Raw genomic sequence first — 19696 nt, 5'->3', positions numbered from 1 at the left:
CACTTGTCACAGTTGATTCAGTGGTTGTGATGTAGTCAGTGGAAGAAGTCGCATCAGTGGACTCGGTTGATGACATTGAGACTGTCGTGCCAGGTTCGTCAGAAGTCGCAGTGGGATAAGTGGACTCAGTCGTTAACATTGCAGCGGTTGTGTCAATTTGATCGGTTGTTAAAGAGGCGTCAGTGGACTCAGCTGTGGACGGTTCATGTGTTGTATAAGTCTGATCGGTTGTAGAGGTGCCATCAGTTTGCACAGCTGTTGCCTCAGTTTTATCAGTCTGATCGGTCGTGTAGGTGCCTTCCGCTGGCCCACTTGTTGGCTCAGTCGTACCAGAGTGATCAGTTGCAGACGTGCCATCAGTTTGCCCAGTTGTAACCTCGGTAGTATCAGATGTATCAGTTGTGGAGGTGATATCAGTTTGCACAGTTGTTACCTCAGTAGCACCAGATTGGAGAGTTGTGGATGAACCATCAGTCGTTTCACTTGTCACAGTTGATTCAGTGGTTGTGATGTAGTCAGTGGAAGAAGTGGCATCAGTGGACTCGGTTGATGACATTGAGACTGTCGTGCCAGGTTCGTCAGAAGTCGCAGTGGGATAAGTGGACTCAGTCGTTAACATTGCAGCGGTTGTGTCAATTTGATCGGTTGTTAAAGAGGCGTCAGTGGACTCAGCTGTGGACGGTTCATGTGTTGTATAAGTCTGATCGGTTGTAGAGGTGCCATCAGTTTGCACAGCTGTTGCCTCAGTTTTATCAGACTGATCGGTCGTGTAGGTGCCTTCCGTTGGCCCACTTGTTGGCTCAGTCGTACCAGAGTGATCAGTTGCAGACGTGCCATCAGTTTGCCCAGTTGTAACCTCGGTAGTATCAGATGTATCAGTTGTGGAGGTGATATCAGTTTGCACAGTTGTTACCTCAGTAGCACCAGATTGGAGAGTTGTGGATGAACCATCAGTTGTTTCACTTGTCACAGTTGATTCAGTGGTTGTGATGTAGTCAGTGGAAGAAGTGGCATCAGTGGACTCGGTTGATGACATTGAGACTGTCGTGCCAGGTTCGTCAGAAGTTGCAGTGGGATAAGTGGACTCAGTCGTTAACATTGCAGCGGTTGTGTCAATTTGATCGGTTGTTAAAGAGGCGTCAGTGGACTCAGCTGTGGACGGTTCATGTGTTGTATAAGTCTGATCGGTTGTAGAGGTGCCATCAGTTTGCGCAGCTGTTGCCTCAGTTTTATCAGACTGATCGGTTGTGTAGGTGCCGTCCGTTGGCCCACTTGTTGGCTCAGTCGTACCAGAGTGATCAGTTGCAGACGTGCCATCAGTTTGCCCAGTTGTAACCTCGGTAGTATCAGATGTATCAGTTGTGGAGGTGATATCAGTTTGCAAAGTTGTTACCTCAGTAGCACCAGATTGGAGAGTTGTGGATGAACCATCAGTTGTTTCACTTGTCACAGTTGATTCAGTGGTTGTGATGTAGTCAGTGGAAGAAGTGGCATCAGTGGACTCGGTTGATGACATTGAGGCTGTCGTGCCAGGTTCGTCAGAAGTTGCAGTGGGATAAGTGGACTCAGTCGTTAACATTGCAGCGGTTGTGTCAATTTGATCGGTTGTTAAAGAGGCGTCAGTGGACTCAGCTGTGGACGGTTCATGTGTTGTATAAGTCTGCTCGGTTGTAGAGGTGCCATCAGTTTGCGCAGCTGTTGCCTCAGTTTTATCAGACTGATCGGTTGTGTAGGTGCCTTCCGTTGGCCCACTTGTTGGCTCAGTCGTACCAGAGTGATCAGTTGCAGACGTGCCATCAGTTTGCCCAGTTGTAACCTCGGTAGTATCAGATGTATCAGTTGTGGAGGTGATATCAGTTTGCACAGTTGTTACCTCAGTTTGCACAGTTGTGGATGAACCATCAGTTGTTTCACTTGTCACAGTTGATTCAGTGGTTGTGATGTAGTCAGTGGAAGAATTTTCACCAGTGGACTCAGTTGACGTTATTGAGAATGTCTTAACAGTTAGGTTAGAAGTTGCATTCGGACTTTTGGACTCAGTATTCAACACTGTATTACTTGGGTTATTTGTTAAAATTGCTTCACTGGACTCACTTGCCAATGATTGATCTGTTGCATTGATTAGATCAGTTGTTGAAGTGCTTTCATCGTAACTACTTTTTGACAAGAAAGTAGTTCGTTCATTCATTGAGATTGCATTTGAAAAGGCTTTTCTTTCAATAACTTTAAATATTTTTGTTTCTGTTGGACTGATGTTGTTATTCTCTGAATATTCATCATTTGGGATTTCCGTTGAGATATCTTTTAAAGATGAATCAGCAGCACCTCCTTTACTCTCAGTTAAAAACCTTTGATTTCCGGTTGGCCATTCGTTAGCACCTGCAACATATTTTAACACGAATATTCATATGTAGTATAACATTTACATATTGTAATATTTAATGCATATATAATCCTTTCTGACTTTTCTCGTAAAAGAACATACATTGTGGAATTTTTGATAAACAGTGGTTTTGCAAAGGGATGTCTTATGGCTGTCTGCATATTTCTTGTACGTAACTTTATAACAAAGTTGCATATTCAAAAGCACAGGGGTGAAGCGATTCAGATTTTAGGAACTGCAGTTCTAAGGTTTTGCTGCATTGACTTTATTCCTGTGACCTTTATCAAGATACTGCATTGTCAACATACGGTATTCGGCAGCACTGAATTTTTTCTTGAATTGATCAACTTTACTGCTTATTGCTGCTCATTACTAATCATGGCAGATGTAGTACATGGATGTCCTCTGACATGTGTGGATTCACCAGGTACTTCTTTTACCTGCCTCACTCGGATATCCTTTTTGCTTGTATTAACCTATTTAGACTCCTTCCCTCTCTGCACTGGCAATTGGCTGTACTCAAAGGATTCCCACTCGAGACTGTACATAAGAGGTGAAAGTAGTCACAGTGACGTCACCTATTGGTTAGTGTACTACGATTTTGGAGTCTCAAGCAGGCGTTTTGGCTGTTGCCATCTTGTTTGTTGGCCATCGTCATCTTGGATTCATGGAACCAGAAGAGACACAAGAGTGTGGAGTACAACCAAACACTGAATAGGACATCTTTAGGTGACCAAAATGTTATACAGTTTACTTTCATGAACTGAAACACACTGTGAAAGCGTTAATGTACTAAGATCAAAACACAAAAAACTCCCACACACACCACTGGTAGCAACCTGTCAATCACCAGGTAGCCATGCCCTAAAGCATACCCTTCTTAATCATCTATTTGACTCCAAATGGGACCAAAAGTTACTAAATAAACATTTTTGATGTATTAAGGAAGAGTTGAAACTAGCAATTAAGACCACAAACTCATGTTTACAATATTTACAAAAAAAAAATGAAGTTACGAGCGAAGTCACTGGCCTGCTGGTCATTAGAAATAATGCAAGTTTAAAGCACTTTCACATTGGCTTCACTTTTCAGAATTCCCACTCACACGCCACGGCAATTGTAAGTTGTAGAGCACCTCTCTCAATCTAGCAGCTTTTATATTAGAACAGAAAACTGTGTAAAAGAATTCTAGTACTGTATTCACTCTGTTTTTTTCTATGATGTTCCCCTTTATTTCAACTTCTTTTAAAACAGAATAAAATCCACAATATATATATATATATATATATATATATATATATATATATATATATATATATATATATATATATATAACCCAAGTAATCTTAATACACAACTGGAACTAATCTGATTGACAAACTTTAATTTCATAGACTTCAAAGCCCTTGAGAAAAAAATATATATCCAAGACCTTCAACATGCTAGCTTGAAATTATGCCTAGTAAGGTACTAACATTTGCTAATTAGGAAAACAAATTGAGGCTGATGGGAATGCATTTTGCAGGTCTTTGGTCATAATGTATAGGATAAAATTAAGTTTTGACGGAATGGCACTAGATGAAAAGTCTAGGGATCGCCAAAATGATTATAAGTTATTCTCTGGTGCTAGCATGGCTAAAAACGTGCAGGGAAGCCAAATCAGACAGAACACCTAGCCTGCTGGTATGATTACAAACAAAGTTAACATATTCAGATTTGTAGATTATAGTATGGAATACAAACCACCTAACATTCAACTACAGTAAACATCCATGCATGACTTCTTATCTATTATAATAGCATGCATTTACAATATAGACAGTAACGCAAAACATTGTAAAAACTGCACCATGTAACATAAATGTTACATTCAGCTCAAAAAGTATCACTATAAGTATCAAAAAGATGGCTTAGACAACCCTCTTGTCAACTGCATCATTACCCATTAAAGCTAATTACACATTACACATTACACAGTCAGCTTAAAGCAGAACAAGGATGAAGATAATTCCAATAAGTGATTGCCTCTACAAACTCACCAATCACTGACACATGCTAAAAAAGTGACTTGACAACTAGCTTGACACCAGGAGTCACAAGTCACCGATAAATCAAACAGCTAAAACCAAAAAGAACATGACATCACCATCAGTTAGTCACCAGTGAGCAGAGAGAGATAAAGGGAGAGCGAGTGAGCAAGCACAGTTTTGTATTTGGTCAATAACCAAGTCCACCTCACAAGGTAATTTCTTGTATTTGTTTATTTGTGGTTTTTACACCCTCCATCGCTGCCAACCAAGTAGTAACTGCACACTAAGTGGAAACTAGACATCCAAATTCTTTGATTTGACTTATGTATTCAAATTTCCTGATTTGATTGGTATCAGGTCAGAGTACAATTCTAACATCCATCCTCAGGACACTTTTCATCGCTTACAGCCAAAGTAGAACCACAGTATATCTTACAAAAGTAATTATATCAAATGTTTAAAACATGGAGACAGCAATAAACTACCAGAGGGATGGCTGAGAAGGTCTACTCAGGAAAACCATGAATGCTGACCAGCCAGTCTTGCCTGGCAGGTTCTAACCTCTCCAAAAACGATGCATTATTTAAATAAATCTACCACATGAAAAATTTAAATGTTGATGTGTCCTTGAACAAGACAGAAGTTGAGAGTGAGAGGTTTTAGACAAACATTTAGAGAAACTCGGACTCAACAGATTTAAAGGCATAAAGCATTGTTGGAAAACAAAAACTAATAGAACATTTTACAAATCTTCAGACTTCTGCTTGGACACGAGTATGACCAAGCTTTCTGCTGATCTCTCTTCTTATGGTCCAACTCATGATTAGTTTTTATACACATATGGACCTTATTCACACATATTGTGCTAGAAAAAAACAAAAGCTGATATAGGTGAACCTGCAGAGTAATTATAAAAACTTAAATTAATAAATTAAATTATTAAAACTCAACTCATTGAATATAATTTGGCTTTGTTATTATTTTTGTTTCTTACTCATTAGTGTTTGCGGTTTATATGATTTGGCTGCTGTGATTCTGAAGTTTCCCTTTGGGATTACTAAAGTACAGAATGTTTACTTGAAACAAATTCATATACTTTACTACAAGAAGGAAAATTAGTGGTAAAAGTAATAAAAGTTTATATCTCTTACCGTTAGCGGTTCTGTCGGCACAAACTGAGCAAACGAGTGGAATAAAGATGACCATGAAACTTGAAGAAAGCTCCATCACCAGATTACATCCCAGTCGGCCAAATCTCACTGGTGTATGTCAGCGATGAATGACTCAAAATTCCTTGAAACAATTTGAAAATACACAACGCATAACACACGTACATGCAGTCTATAAAATGCCTGACTTCTGTGGAAGAGCTCTGGCAACTCTGTACATACTGTGTCATTGAATAGAGGAAAGGACTGTCTGAGATAAGAAGCAGCACCTTTTGAGCTTGACTCAAGTTTATTGCCCACACACACCTTTCCTTGAGCTCCTCCATCTCCCGCTTTTACACTCCCATTAAGCAGTGGCAGTGATTGACGTCAGCCTTTGGGTCAGCAAGTCAACGCCTAAAGCAATGGTTCCCAAAGTGGGTGCCTTAAGCATGGGCCAAGATTGGCCATGTCATCGCTCATATTTGTGTATTTTCAAATAACATTTCACCACACTAAAACCGACATTGAGCCAACCTTAACTATATTTTATGTTACGAAAAACTAAGCAATAAATAACAATTGCTGTATGTTGAAAACAATATGAAGTTATACAACTGCTGTCGTTGTAACCCAACTGTCCGCCTTCTTTCCCAGATTCACAGCCGTTAGAAACAGCGACTGGCAGAGCAAGAGATAGAAATATTTGTCCCGGTGAATAGAGCTCAAAGATATATAGAGACATCTCAGCGCTCTGCTCAAAGGATCTAACACTGAAACTTACCTGGATTACCAGGTCTTGGCTGCTTGTGGGACACAGATATCCAGCGTGGCATTACTGTACCAAGCACCATATCTTTGTGGGCTGACTTTGTCATCTATGGTGTATGAACGAGTCAAAAGATTGGTATGGTCAGCAGAGCACGGCTTGTGTTATTCGTTTCTGGAGGGGATGCTACATGTTGGAGACGGTGTGGGGTTTGAGGAAGAAAATCACTGGCATGTATCTTGGGAGTGTCCAGTGATAAAACCTTTCTGGGCAGAGTTTCACAAAGCCTGCCCCAGCAATTTTCCACATTATTTTTTAGGAAAAATGTATTTCCAAGCAAGGCGTCCAGAAGAATACATGATTGGCATTTTAATAACCGCTTTTAAAAAAGCACTCACAAGGCGCTGGCTGCTTCCCGAACCCCCCACAATACAGGATTAGATATACTTTGTAAATTACATTTATGTTATGGAAAGGATTACCGTTTCCATTCGTCTTCATAAAAGTGTGTTCATTCAATTCTGGAACAAGTGGGTGAGATATGTAAATCCCTTACGGACAGATTTTGTGGAGAATGAATGACCCTGTACCGTTGCTTTAGCTTAGCAAGCCTCTTCGACCACTATTCCAAGTCCCCCCCCGAAATACTTTTCAATTTTATGTTTGCACACTCTACCTCTCCCAAAATGTACAAATTAAAAAGATTGTGGACTGCAGAAGAAAGAATTTAGCCCCTTGGCTGATGCACAGTATGTTTTGTAATCTAAGCTACTGTCCAAAAATAAATAAATTGATATATACATGTTTTTTTAGCATTCAATGCCGATGTTTTTATAAATTAATACTTTCTGTAATAATTACGCACATACTAAACTATGGCTAATGCAGAGATTGTGTTCATGGGAAAGAAATAAATTGTGGTTAAACAACTAAAACACTTGGTAAGGGTTGGAAATTGTATGAGGTTCAAGGTAAAAAATACAAACATTAACTCTTCAATAGTGAAGTACATTCACCATCCAGACGTCCACACCCTTGTTTCTGCCTAGCTACATAAAAGACACATTACTTCCTGCATCAAATATTAATCGGGTTGTTGCTCTGTAATAAAGGGGTCAAAGATGCATCTTAATCAGAATTCCGCAATGTATGATTAATCCGACCTGCTGTATAATAAGATGCAGATCACAAGCTTGTTAATTGTAAAAGATGCACAGGAATTTCTCATAAAGGTTCAAAGGTTTATAGAGGGTAGTTTTATAAGATAAGGCGAAGTAGCCAAATAAAAAGTCCATTTCTCCTGAAGAGAAAGGAAGAGTTAAGTTTTGGTCTTATAATTTGGTCCAAATAATTTCAGTTAGGTTGCATTTACTACTGTTGAGTCATAAAAAAAGTTTGATAATACAGTAAATGACTTCTTCCGAAATCCATTGGTGTACGATAATCATCAAAAAATTTAAAATAAAATCAAGCTACGTTGCTAAGGATATGGCAATTTTAGGAACGTGGACACAGCACGTAAGGGTTGTACATACCAGTAGGAAGCAATGCAAAAATCTTTTGTTTAGAAGTAATTAAAATATTTATTGTAAACCTGAAGTCACCAACTCACAAGTGCAAAGTCCTAAACTTTGAGTTTTTAAATAAATCACAATCCGGTCTTCATCAAATGTAACGACCAACTTCTGCACCTGCAGCCACCTCTTCTCAACCAGCAGCCACTGTATCTGAAATGGTACAACCAACAACAAAAAAAAAAAGGTGGTGAAAGGGACACACTTCTATTACAGTGAGAAACACATTGGATTCATACATTACAAACTGGTAGCCCGAAGGGGTTAAACGAAGAACTGTGGTTTGGTTGCTTCTTAATAATCTATTTTTATAATGTATCAGGATCCCCACTTTATCTAGATCGTGTAGATATATCTATTCTTGCCATTTTACACTTATTATTATAATTAAATATATTTATTCATTACTATAAATACATCTTTTATAATTATGATGATTCTATTATAATTTATTATACTCTTGCAAGGGTTCTCAGGTGATTCAATTTCAATTTGTCCTTTCTTTATTTGGATTTGTTCTATGTATTTAGCACTCTATTTACATAGAGCCTTTATTAGAGCATTTGGGACAATTTTAAAGCATAGACTGTATTACATTTTTTCCTCAGAAAAGGTTATTTACATTTTTACCATATTATTGTTACTGCTGAGCACAAGGCTGGCAACAAAAAGGGTAATTTATGTTACTCAAATTAACAAAAATATCAACTGGTGGGGTCTGAAAGTAGGAGAGATACCTCAGCATCCTAAACAAAACATGCAGCAGGCCCAGCTATACAATGAGTGGGTTTTGGAGTGAGTGGAGAAAGTTGAGAGGACTTTGGTCGGTATACACCACTTACGGGTTGACTTAAGTGTTTTAATGCCCAGATGAGTGCCACTGCCTCCTTTATATAATATCTCAACAACTTCTGGATGGACTGCCATGAAATTTAGTACAGACATTGGAGTTTCCCAGAGGGTCAATCCTACTTTGTTGATACTATTGACTTTTCTTGTAATTCCACAAGAAGGCTGACATTTGTGTTTTTTTATTGAAATGTCTGAACAACTGTTTAATGGATTGCCATGAAATGTCCTACACACGATCTTGTTCCCCTCAGGATTTAAATTCTAATCACTGATCTCTTTTTTGTCAACTATAGCGTCACCATCAGGTCTAAATTTCAATCCGTCTCGTACTGTGGTTGAGGCTCATGCCTGCAAAAGTTAACTGTACTTTGTGTTTAGTGCTAATTAGCGAATGCAAATAAGCCCTTTGGTTGATTTTAATGCATTTACCAGTAATCTTTATTGAATAATAAATAAAATGAATAAAAATAAATACAAATTAAAAATGAATAAAGACATCACTCTGACAGCTGTTACTTTTTATTTACATAAAGTGCATCCAAAGCATTACGGTCAAAACTAAGTGCAAAAATCACAATTCCTCTAATTCTGTAATACCCCACACCACAATATCTCTCGCCTCAGAGCTTTATCGTCATTGGCTGACAGAGAAGAGGATCTCTGCTAACTCGACAAACTCAACACGTTGAAACTGTCGTCCCAATGCTAAATTCTCTCTGCCCTGCTCCAGTCAGAGGCAAAGCCGTTGTTACAGCCATAAGCTGATAGCAGTGTGTTGCTGATATGACATCATTATTAACTGTAGGTCACTGACATGTTTGTGCCCCAGTAACTCAATCTATGACACAGTGAATTAAAGTAAATTAAACTATTTCTTGGGCATAAATAGGTTTATATTAGGCAGCAAAAAGACATAAAATCAAGTAGTCATCGATTTCAAGTGCAAGTTTAGCTGGCAAGTTGAGACTCAGTCAGTTTTCAGTGCGCTACTCAGGCGTCCCAGGATGATCTGTTCTGAGGCTTGTTGATCCGCATCTGTGAAATAAACAAACAAAGAAAGAGGTATCGAAATGAGAAAAGAAGTGTGATCAAAACTACGGTGGCCTTGAAGTGCAAACACAATGACAAAACCGAAAACGCAACAGCATTTGGTGAGATTCAAGCCGGAATAGGTCTGTTTAGGAAATGACTACCTCGTCTCTGATTGGATACACTGACTGTCAGTCTGGATGTGGATGGATGTGTGACACTTTGCTGCCTCCAACAGGTCAATATTTTACAGTAAGATAAGATGAAACTAAGATATTTACTCTGAGGGACATAGCTGTGCAGCAGTTGCAATACAAAGTGTGAAGAGTGCAAATACAAAGAGCGTAAAAATAATATCATACATTTTTTATATATTATAATGTAATTCAGAGTGTACAACAAACGGAAGTAGTTGCTTTTGCAACGTTTTCATTGCTTTATGTTTTTTTTACCACCAGTTTTGCAGCAAGTCCCGCCCTACTGCGCAATTAAATATAAAATATATCATATTTGCAATATTTGTATTTGCTCTCTTCCTGCAGAGCAATGTCCTTTGGTACAAAAAAATTAAGTTTTGTCTTATTTTCTAATCCAGACATGTGCAAGCTGACAATTTGTCACAAGGCATCCAGTCTGCCGCAAATCCGAAAGAAGAAGAAGAAGTACTTCTTTCGTCAAAGACTGCAAGACAGCCCACCCAATCAGCGATCAGGAATCATCGTCCGCTACATGCACTCTTTCGGTCGGTCTCTCCAATTGCCGTTATGTTTTCTGTTTTCCTGTAGTGTCTTGTATTTCAGGACTACCGTATAAAAGAATCACACTAAACGAGATTTGCTGCCCTGCTTTGCAAATTGCTTTTGTGTATTGCTGTTTTTGTAATTATCGTTGTGCATTCTGTTTTTCTGTTGTCTTTTGTACTTCAGGGCCACCGTACAAACGGCACTAAACACACTCTGCGTTTCTGTAGCACTGACCAAGTTCGATGAGAAGTCTCTGAGGTTCAGGCTGGTAGCATTAGAAAATGGCCTATCGTGTCCGGTTACTGTTTGTGATGATGGGTATGTGGCCTCTGATGGGCTCCACTGTCTGCTGTCAATATCCATAGATGGTCCGTTGAACTGGTGGACAGGTGTAGGACGTCTGTAAACACCTGGCATCTCTCTGTGGATGGCTGATTCTTCATGTGTGAACGAGGGGTTTTTGTAATCTCCTTAAAATAGGACAACAAGGGGGTTGATACACATTCCATCAGAATCATTTGTCACAGGATGACCAACACACAGATCTATACTGCCCTACTGAGGCAGAGAGCAGGAACTACTGAATCAATGAAAAGGTGTTGCAGCTATCAAGACTGGCCAACAGATAAAAAGACCTATAATTACGACATTACAGATTTTTATCTGTTTATTTTACCCTAGAAAATCATTGACATATGTGACATATATGACATATATATGCATGTATAAGTGTACCATGACAAATGTCCTGATATAATAATCAAAAGGCACTAAAATAAAATCTTTAGTCCTTTTTGTATGAGACAGGGTAAAAATGTAGTCGACCAAACCGAGACCTTCAAGAAAGTGGTAGTCGTTACGAGACCAAGACCGATCTTGAGCACTACCACACTGCTGATTATTAATACTGATATCAATCAGTTAGATATTATATTAACGCTCTTAGAAAATGAGTTTCTGATCAGTTGGCATGAGTCCATGAAAATAAAACTAATTCTTCTAGTTTAATAAGTGTGTCTCTTATTTTGGACAATGAGATGCGGTTGAAAGCCCCTAGAAAAGCAGCTACGAAGCACCAAATAAAGTTAGTAAGCATAAAGCTAAAAAATATGGGGGGTCAATGGGGAGATCATTTGTACCCTGTATACACAATTATAAAATACATAATACATTACAAACCTACCAGCATTAAGTGTGTCATTGGAGCTGTTGGGTCTGGACCACTTAAAGTCCTCAGTCAGCCACTGGTTTACCTGCTGGTTCTTGATGTCTCTTCTCCTGCAGACACACAGGGAACAATTTTTTATCATGACAAAATATAATAATAATATTTAATATATCTCAACCAAATTGAGAGTCAGCTTTTGGATTTACGGGGGTCAGTATCGGTCTTCTGCGCCAACAGATTTCAATATACTTGCATGAAACTTTATTTAAAGTAAAGTAGCCCTTACATACTAAATATTACAGGAACAATATAATACATTTTGAAAAAGGAATTGATAACCTATAACATTATGGGTAACTCAAACTCAATAAAAGTTATAATCACAAATTATCATTATTGTACAAAACAGATACTTTAGACTGCTTATCATACAGTATCACCTGAAATCGACTTTTTAGTGACACATAGCAGAATCATCATCGTGTTTCATGCATTTCCCCAGGTAAGAAAAACGTTTGACGAACAATCAGTAGTGTTTGTGTGCAGCTTACAGCGTTTGCTTGCGTTTGTTGAACAGCAGGCAAGCAGTCAAGACTCCCACAGCCACCAACAGACAAGCAAGGGTCACACTTAACCCCACGTAGAAAGCTGTCCTCAGGATGGGGAAGCTACAGTCGTCGCCCAAGTACCAAGTGGAATCCATATTTTGGCAACTAAAACAGACGAGGAAGAACAAAGTTAAACACTGTACTAAAGAAGTAAAATAAAAAGCAGCACAAAGAAACTTTTATTATAAAGTTTATTGGGAGAAAGATTTGTGGATGTAAATATTTGACCCTTTTTGGATAAAGACGTTCATATCTCACCTCTATGGTTTATCATAATAAAACTCAAAATAGTACATCTCAGTTTAGACCAAATAGTGCCAGGAAGTGTATATGCTTTGTTGGTAGAGTCTGTTCTTCTAAATTAACCAAACTTTTAAAACATTTTTAGGGCTTTCCCTGAGGGGCCGGGCCACAGTAACAGAAAATATCTGGACAATTTTATTATCAACCTTAATGTTTAACTGCAGGCTACATTCAGCGGACGTCTTTATTACACACAAAACAAGTCTTTAAAAGCACCAAACTGAGAGCTCAGTCAACTTACTGGCAGAAAGGTCCGATGCTGCTGTACACTCTGCAGAGTCCCATATAGTTGCACGGTCTAGGCGTTGAATGATGAATGTCACATAAAGTCACACATTTGACGACTCCATTAACTGTCACAGCTTCGTATTTAGCAACATTGTTGTTGGCCACAAGCGTTTTGCATAAAGCTGATGAAAAAAACATGAAGAGCTCAGTAAGTTCAATGTCAATTCGAGCTTTGCCAAATATGCCTTTACACCCTTGGCTTCAGTACGGTGGAGCTACTGGGACCTTCTTCATGAAGCTCACACCCATACATACAGATCATTTTAATGTCCCTTAATAAAAACATGAAAATGTTTCCTTTTTCAGTTTCAATGTCCTGGCTCCATACTTATTCCCCTAACTGGCCAAATAATCTATTAAAGACATTTTTTAAAAAGAGTTTTTAAGAAATTCTACTAATTATTTGAGCATGAACATGTGAACAAGTCACAAAGCAACTTGTAAAATTGTGGTTATAATAACCAAACCAATAAATGATTAACTGATCAATTTTACTGTAGTTAATAGTTATATTACCGCTGACAAATAATTTGGTAACCATTAACAAATAAATAATATAGCATATAAAATGTTATTATGTGTGCAACAATAATAATTATTATTACACTATTATTTTACCGTTTATGAATGATGGTTGTTACAAGTTGTTACATTGAAACCCAATTTATCTCTACTTACATCCCAAATCCAGCTCTGTTGGTTTCACTTCGGGCTGAGCTGTGATGTTGTAGGGACACTCTAAAAACAACAAAAAAAGACTTTGCGTTATGTACGTATACCACAATGTATTTTTGTGGTATTAAAATCATGTTTTTGATCAGAAATTTACAACGTAAAGCTTAATGACAATAAAAGTCTTGTATTTGAATGAATATGGACCTCCTGGTTTACAGTAAATACTGTATGATTGTGTTTGTATATATTGATTTTGTGTCAAACCTGTGGGGCAGCCAACAAGCTCGACAACAGCCTTCTGAACCGCACTGAAGTCGTTGTCATATAGTTGGTTAAAGCTGGCGTTGTTTGGAATCGCCAAAACCACGTCATGTGTGACACTAACGCTGAGGCAGAAAGAATTTCATACAGCATGTCAGTACAGTTAAAATCATTACTGTTACGTTCAAAATGTACAGTGTTTACTTCTAGTATTTACTAGCAATCACTTTTCACTGCCACTGAATGTAATCAGTGGAAACATTTTCAAATTAATAACGGAGATTATGACAAAAAATCCTCCAAATTATAATGCAAACAAAACTTCTAGTTAGGATCTGGAGAGAAGAGACGTGTTTTTTTATTACAATAACTTTGTGTCTCACCTTTCCAGATCCTGCCATACATGCTTTGATATCATCACGTCTTCACTATTGCAATTCATTATATTCAGGGGTAAGACCAAAAACAATGTCACACCTTCAGCTAGTACAAAATGCAGCTCTAACTTTAACAAGCTCGAAGAGACAAGATCATATGACCCTTGTGTAAGCCTCTCTTCGCTGATGAAATCAGTTTTAAAGTAGATTTTATCTTCTTTATCACGCAATAGGTCGCGTATGTTCAACCATGCGTCTGTGAGTGTGCACATCTGTATACCACCACATGATCTTGCGTTGTGCTGCATCAGACTGCTGTGCACAGATCAAGCTGTCTTCTAAATGTCACTGTGCACTTAGAAAATGTCCCTATTGAAAATAACTTAGTTAATTAAAATATTGTTTCCATCTGAGGCTGCCAACAGGCAAAGTTTCCTGGTGTTTATAATCTATGTTGATATGTTAAATTACTTTATTGGTGTAAGATTCTTAAAGGTGTCTGTGCTCAAATTACCCTTCTGCTCTTGGTGTGATACTGTAGATAGCCATGGCTTCAGTTGATTGTTTGAATAGTTTGATCTTTTCCACAGCTTTATCAGAGAGTCTGACCAAGGGGTCTCCACGGCTACAGTAAGAGAAAAGAATAAGAGAGAAACTGTCATAATTAAAGCACATGGCAGTTTTACAACACTATTACATTAAAACTGAAACAATTCAAACAAACAAAATCACATTATATCTGTGTATTCCTGTGTTGAAAATAAATGTATGGCAAAATACAGTGATGATGGCTTTGTTTCTGAAAGATCAAAAGTACATTACCTGACACTTGTTACCACCACTTCTAGAAAGTTTGTTATATTCTTTCCCATGTAATATGTTTTCATCTGAAATAGTAACAAAGATAACATAAATAATGTTTCAAAAGCACAATTCCTATAGAATAGAGATTATTGGTCATATGAAATTATATGTTTTCTATATCATTTGTGTAAAATCCACAATGTGGCTTAAATCATCACCATTTTGTTTATTATAATGCTTTAGTAAGATTAATGTATCTGCTATCTTGGTCAAGTCCCAAAAAAAACAAAAATCAAAGCATTTTGTATTAATAACATTATCACTCCAATCACAATTTTGGACTTGGAAATGAAAGATTATTGCAGAAACTCGTATAAATCATAGACTTGCTATTGTTTCAGTAGTTGCTATGGTTGTGTAATTTGGTTAAAAATGGTCTGGCTGCATGGCATATTAATTCCTGATAGTCATTTAAGTTGAGGTGAACAACATATCCAGACCACAGTACAACTTCAAATATGATTGATGGTTCAGGCCACTGCATTTGATAAATGCAGATTGCCTCACTTGCTTTTTTCCAGTCACTAGTCATGTCAAGCCCCAAATGTAGTTGATATCCAGTACCTGGATGGCTGTAAACCAGCATAACAAATCCATTTTTTACCCATCCATTTACCTGGTTGGTGAAGTTTCGAACAAACTCTTTGTATTCAGATGATGTTTCGTCTTCATATTCGTCATTAAATTCCTGATTAAGCCACAAATTAACAAGGACTGACCTATTGAGTGTATCTGCAAAGAGAATCAAACATATTGGACATCATAGATAAAAATGTAGGAGAAAAACAACTCAGTAACTTTTTGTTTCACTTAAAAATGACAGGGCTTGCATGAAGTTGATAGTACCTGTCTGAAAAGTGTCAAAGTTGTCGCAAAATTCTCCACTGAATGCAAGAAGACATTTGCAGTTGGATCCATTCAAATAGCCCCCATTTTGGCACGTAATGGGCTCTGCTGTGTTGATTGGTCGATTGGTTGTTTGAGTTGTGGCTGGTGGTGTTGTTAGTGGATCAGTTGGTGGTTTGCTTGATGGTATGGTTGGTTGTGTAGTTGGTAAAGTATTAGATGGGTCAGTAGGTAGACTTGATGGCGTTACAGTTGGGGTTTTGGTTGGTGGTTCTGTTGGAGGTGAGGATGGTGGTCCAGTTGATTGGGTAGATAGTGGGTCGGTTGTGGAGGGTGTTTCCGTTGATGTGGTATGAGCGGATTCAGATGTGACTGTGTTGGATGGTTCAATGACCGAAGTGGTCTGGGTTGGCACAGAAGTTTCTACATCAGTAGAACCTGTAGGTTCAGGTGTCATGGTTGTCTGGCCAGGTTCAGAAGTGACTGTGTCAGTGGGACTGGTTTGCTCAGGTGCTGATGTGGTTTCTCCAGTTTCAGATGTTACTGGGTCAGTGGGAACAGTTGCTTCAGGTTGTGATGTGGTCTCGGCAGGCAAAGATGTTTCTGATTCAGTCTGAGCAGTTGGTTCAGGATCCATAGTTGTCTCCCCAGTCTCAGATGTTACTGGGTCAGTGGGAACAGTTGCTTCAGGTCGTGATGTGGTCTCGGCAGGCAAAGATGTTTCTGATTCAGTCTGAGCAGTTGGTTCAGGATCCATAGTTGTCTCCCCAGTTTCAGATGTTACTGGGTCAGTGGGAACAGTTGCTTCAGGTCGTGATGTGGTCTCGGCAGGCAAAGATGTTTCTGATTCAGTCTGAGCAGTTGGTTCAGGATCCATAGTTGTTTCCCCAGTTTCAGATGTTACTGTGTCAGTGGGAACAGTTGGTTCAGATTGTGATGTGGTCTCGGCAGGCAAAGATGTTTCTGATTCAGTTTGAGCAGTTGGTTCAGGATCCATAGTTGTCTCCCCAGTCTCAAATGTTACTTGGGAAGTGGGAACAGTTGCTTCAGGTCGTGATGTGGTCTCGGCAGGCAAAGATGTTTCTGATTCAGTCTGAGCAGTTGGTTCAGGATCCATAGTTGTCTCCCCAGTCTCAGATGTTACTGTGTCAGTGGGAACAGTTGCTTCAGGTCGTGATGTGGTCTCGGCAGGCAAAGATGTTTCTGATTCAGTCTGAGCAGTTGGTTCAGGATCCATAGTTGTCTCCCCAGTTTCAGATGTTACTGGGTCAGTGGGAACAGTTGCTTCAGGTTGTGATGTGGTCTCGGCAGGCAAAGATGTTTCTGATTCAGTCTGAGCAGTTGGTTCAGGATCCATAGTTGTCTCCCCAGTTTCAGATGTTACTGGGTCAGTGGGAACAGTTGCTTCAGGTTGTGATGTGGTCTCGGCAGGCAAAGATGTTTCTGATTCAGTCTGAGCAGTTGGTTCAGGATCCATAGTTGTCTCCCCAGTCTCAGATGTTACTGGGTCAGTGGGAACAGTTGCTTCAGGTCGTGATGTGGTCTCGGCAGGCAAAGATGTTTCTGATTCAGTCTGAGCAGTTGGTTCAGGATCCATAGTTGTTTCCCCAGTCTCAGATGTTACTGGGTCAGTGGGAACAGTTGGTTCAGATTGTGATGTGGTCTCGGCAGGCAAAGATGTTTCTGATTCAGTCTGAGCAGTTGGTTCAGGATCCATAGTTGTCTCCCCAGTTTCAGATGTTACTGGGTCAGTGGGAACAGTTGCTTCAGGTCGTGATGTGGTCTCGGCAGGCAAAGATGTTTCTGATTCAGTCTGAGCAGTTGGTTCAGGATCCATAGTTGTTTCCCCAGTTTCAGATGTTACTGTGTCAGTGGGAACAGTTGGTTCAGATTGTGATGTGGTCTCGGCAGGCAAAGATGTTTCTGATTCAGTTTGAGCAGTTGGTTCAGGATCCATAGTTGTCTCCCCAGTCTCAAATGTTACTTGGGAAGTGGGAACAGTTGCTTCAGGTCGTGATGTGGTCTCAGCAGGCAAAGATGTTTCTGATTCAGTCTGAGCAGTTGGTTCAGGATCCATAGTTGTCTCCCCAGTCTCAGATGTTACTGTGTCAGTGGGAACAGTTGCTTCAGGTCGTGATGTGGTCTCGGCAGGCAAAGATGTTTCTGATTCAGTCTGAGCAGTTGGTTCAGGATCCATAGTTGTCTCCCCAGTTTCAGATGTTACTGGGTCAGTGGGAACAGTTGCTTCAGGTTGTGATGTGGTCTCGGCAGGCAAAGATGTTTCTGATTCAGTCTGAGCAGTTGGTTCAGGATCCGTAGTTGTCTCCCCAGTCTCAGATGTTACTGGGTCAGTGGGAGTAGTTGGTTAGTTAAAGAATGTCTGCATAGGTCAGGGCAATCAATTTATATTGAGACAGAGAGATGCAGCTACTTTTCTAAATATATTTGTTCACCTTTGTCCCTCAATTGCTACCTCTAATGTAATGTAGTTGGAAACTAAAAGCTTTTTAAGTGCATCCTGTAAATGCTTTCAAAAATGTCTCCATAGGGAGGTCATTTTAGTGGCTGCCTGGAAATTAGATAACTTATCTGCTTTATATTCATTTAATATCTTACAGGCAGCATGGAGAGAAATCATAACCTGTCCATTCAACAGTGGAAAGTAATTAGGAAGATTTAGGAAGTATTCAAGTACAGTTTTGAGTAACTTAACTTCAGCATTCCCATTTTATGCAATGACTACATAACAGCGTTAGTAGCTAGGTACTTTCCAGATCACAAATTTAAATAAAAAAAAAAACATTTGCTACCTTACCTAAAAAATTGTCATAATAACATTATTATATTTACAGTAATATCTGAATACTTCCTGCACCACTGTGTGTATTACATCAACTCTTGCAAACTTCAGACTTCAGACCAATGAGCATCAGCAACAATAAAACAATAAAACCAACACCAATTGAAATGTCTAAGATAACTGTTTAATGTAATTACAGTACATATGTCACTTGTATATGTCAAAAATATTTGTATAGTTGTTTTTTTTTAATTCTGAGTGGATCTGCATCTCCTGCAACCACTTTTAAATCACTTATTGCTGTAGCCATTAGACGATGGCACTCTGACGCACATACAGCAAGTCCATATCGGATCTATACCAGGACTGACCCTGACACACAATTGTAGTTGGGATGAAATGGAAGTCTATTTGTCTCTGCTCTCAAGAATTACCGACAAATAAAAATCAGCTGTAAAATGAAACACAAAGAAACGGCCGATCCTGCTAAAATAATAGTTCCCTTATTTCAAGTTACTAAAATTAGAGTAAAACCAACAAAGTAGTTCATGGGTAAAATCCATGACAAAGATTATGAAAGACAAAGTGTCCTCCGTTGTAATGGACATAATAAACATGATACAATCAAAACACGAGTTGACATTAAAAATTTTGATTTAGCTCCATTTCTTCATTAAAGAATAGTATGATTTTTCTCATTAATCTTACCATTAGCAGAACATGAGCAGATGAGAAGAGCAGAGATCATCAGGAAAAGTGAAGAAAACGCCATGACCAGATTTGACCCCGGGCAGCGGTGTACGCCAGCGATGAATAACACAAAATGGCCAAATCCAGCTATTGTAACTTGGAAATGGCCACGTGTCTATCAAACTTCACCACATAAAGTGTCTGACTCCGCTGGATTGGCTCCTCCTAAGCCGATTCACGAGCATCATATAAAACCACCTGTCCAGGATACATTTATTGCACGTACAC

General features: G+C 38.9%; 1 protein-coding gene across 1 annotated transcript; it reads right to left on the bottom strand.

Moving 5' to 3' along the window:
* Nucleotides 1-9259: 9259 nt before the first annotated feature.
* On the bottom strand, nucleotides 9260-19600 carry si:ch211-196f2.3 (uncharacterized). Its single transcript, XM_068724739.1, has 12 exons — nucleotides 19427-19600; nucleotides 15919-18261; nucleotides 15689-15804; nucleotides 15031-15095; nucleotides 14723-14833; nucleotides 13835-13956; nucleotides 13574-13633; nucleotides 12849-13017; nucleotides 12248-12409; nucleotides 11712-11806; nucleotides 10763-10998; nucleotides 9260-9791 (listed from the first exon to the last, which is right to left on the bottom strand). Exons 1-12 carry the CDS (start codon nucleotides 19488-19490, stop codon nucleotides 9747-9749), a joined length of 3588 nt encoding a protein of 1195 aa, XP_068580840.1. The 5' UTR covers nucleotides 19491-19600; the 3' UTR covers nucleotides 9260-9746.
* Between the last annotated feature and the right edge of the window lie 96 nt (nucleotides 19601-19696).

The sequence above is a fragment of the Cebidichthys violaceus genome, unplaced genomic scaffold, assembly GCF_023349555.1.
Source record: "Cebidichthys violaceus isolate CVI_PGR_0920_01 unplaced genomic scaffold, fCebVio1.0.p SCAF_314, whole genome shotgun sequence".
Lineage (NCBI taxonomy): Eukaryota > Metazoa > Chordata > Actinopteri > Perciformes > Stichaeidae > Cebidichthys > Cebidichthys violaceus.
Note: the sequence above shows the minus strand (reverse complement) of the source record. Positions and strands in the feature narration are given on the sequence as shown.

Excerpts from the sequence above, each read along its gene's own strand:
- si:ch211-196f2.3 (XM_068724739.1), bottom strand. The coding sequence starts at position 19,490 with ATGGCGTTTTCTTCACTTTTCCTGATGATCTCTGCTCTTCTCATCTGC. Across the intron at positions 14,834-15,030 it reads GTGGTGGTAACAAGTGTCAG|CCGTGGAGACCCCTTGGTCA; the intron begins GTAATGTACTTT and ends CTCTTACTGTAG. Across the intron at positions 12,410-12,848 it reads AGCATCGGACCTTTCTGCCA|TTGCCAAAATATGGATTCCA; the intron begins GTAAGTTGACTG and ends CGTCTGTTTTAG.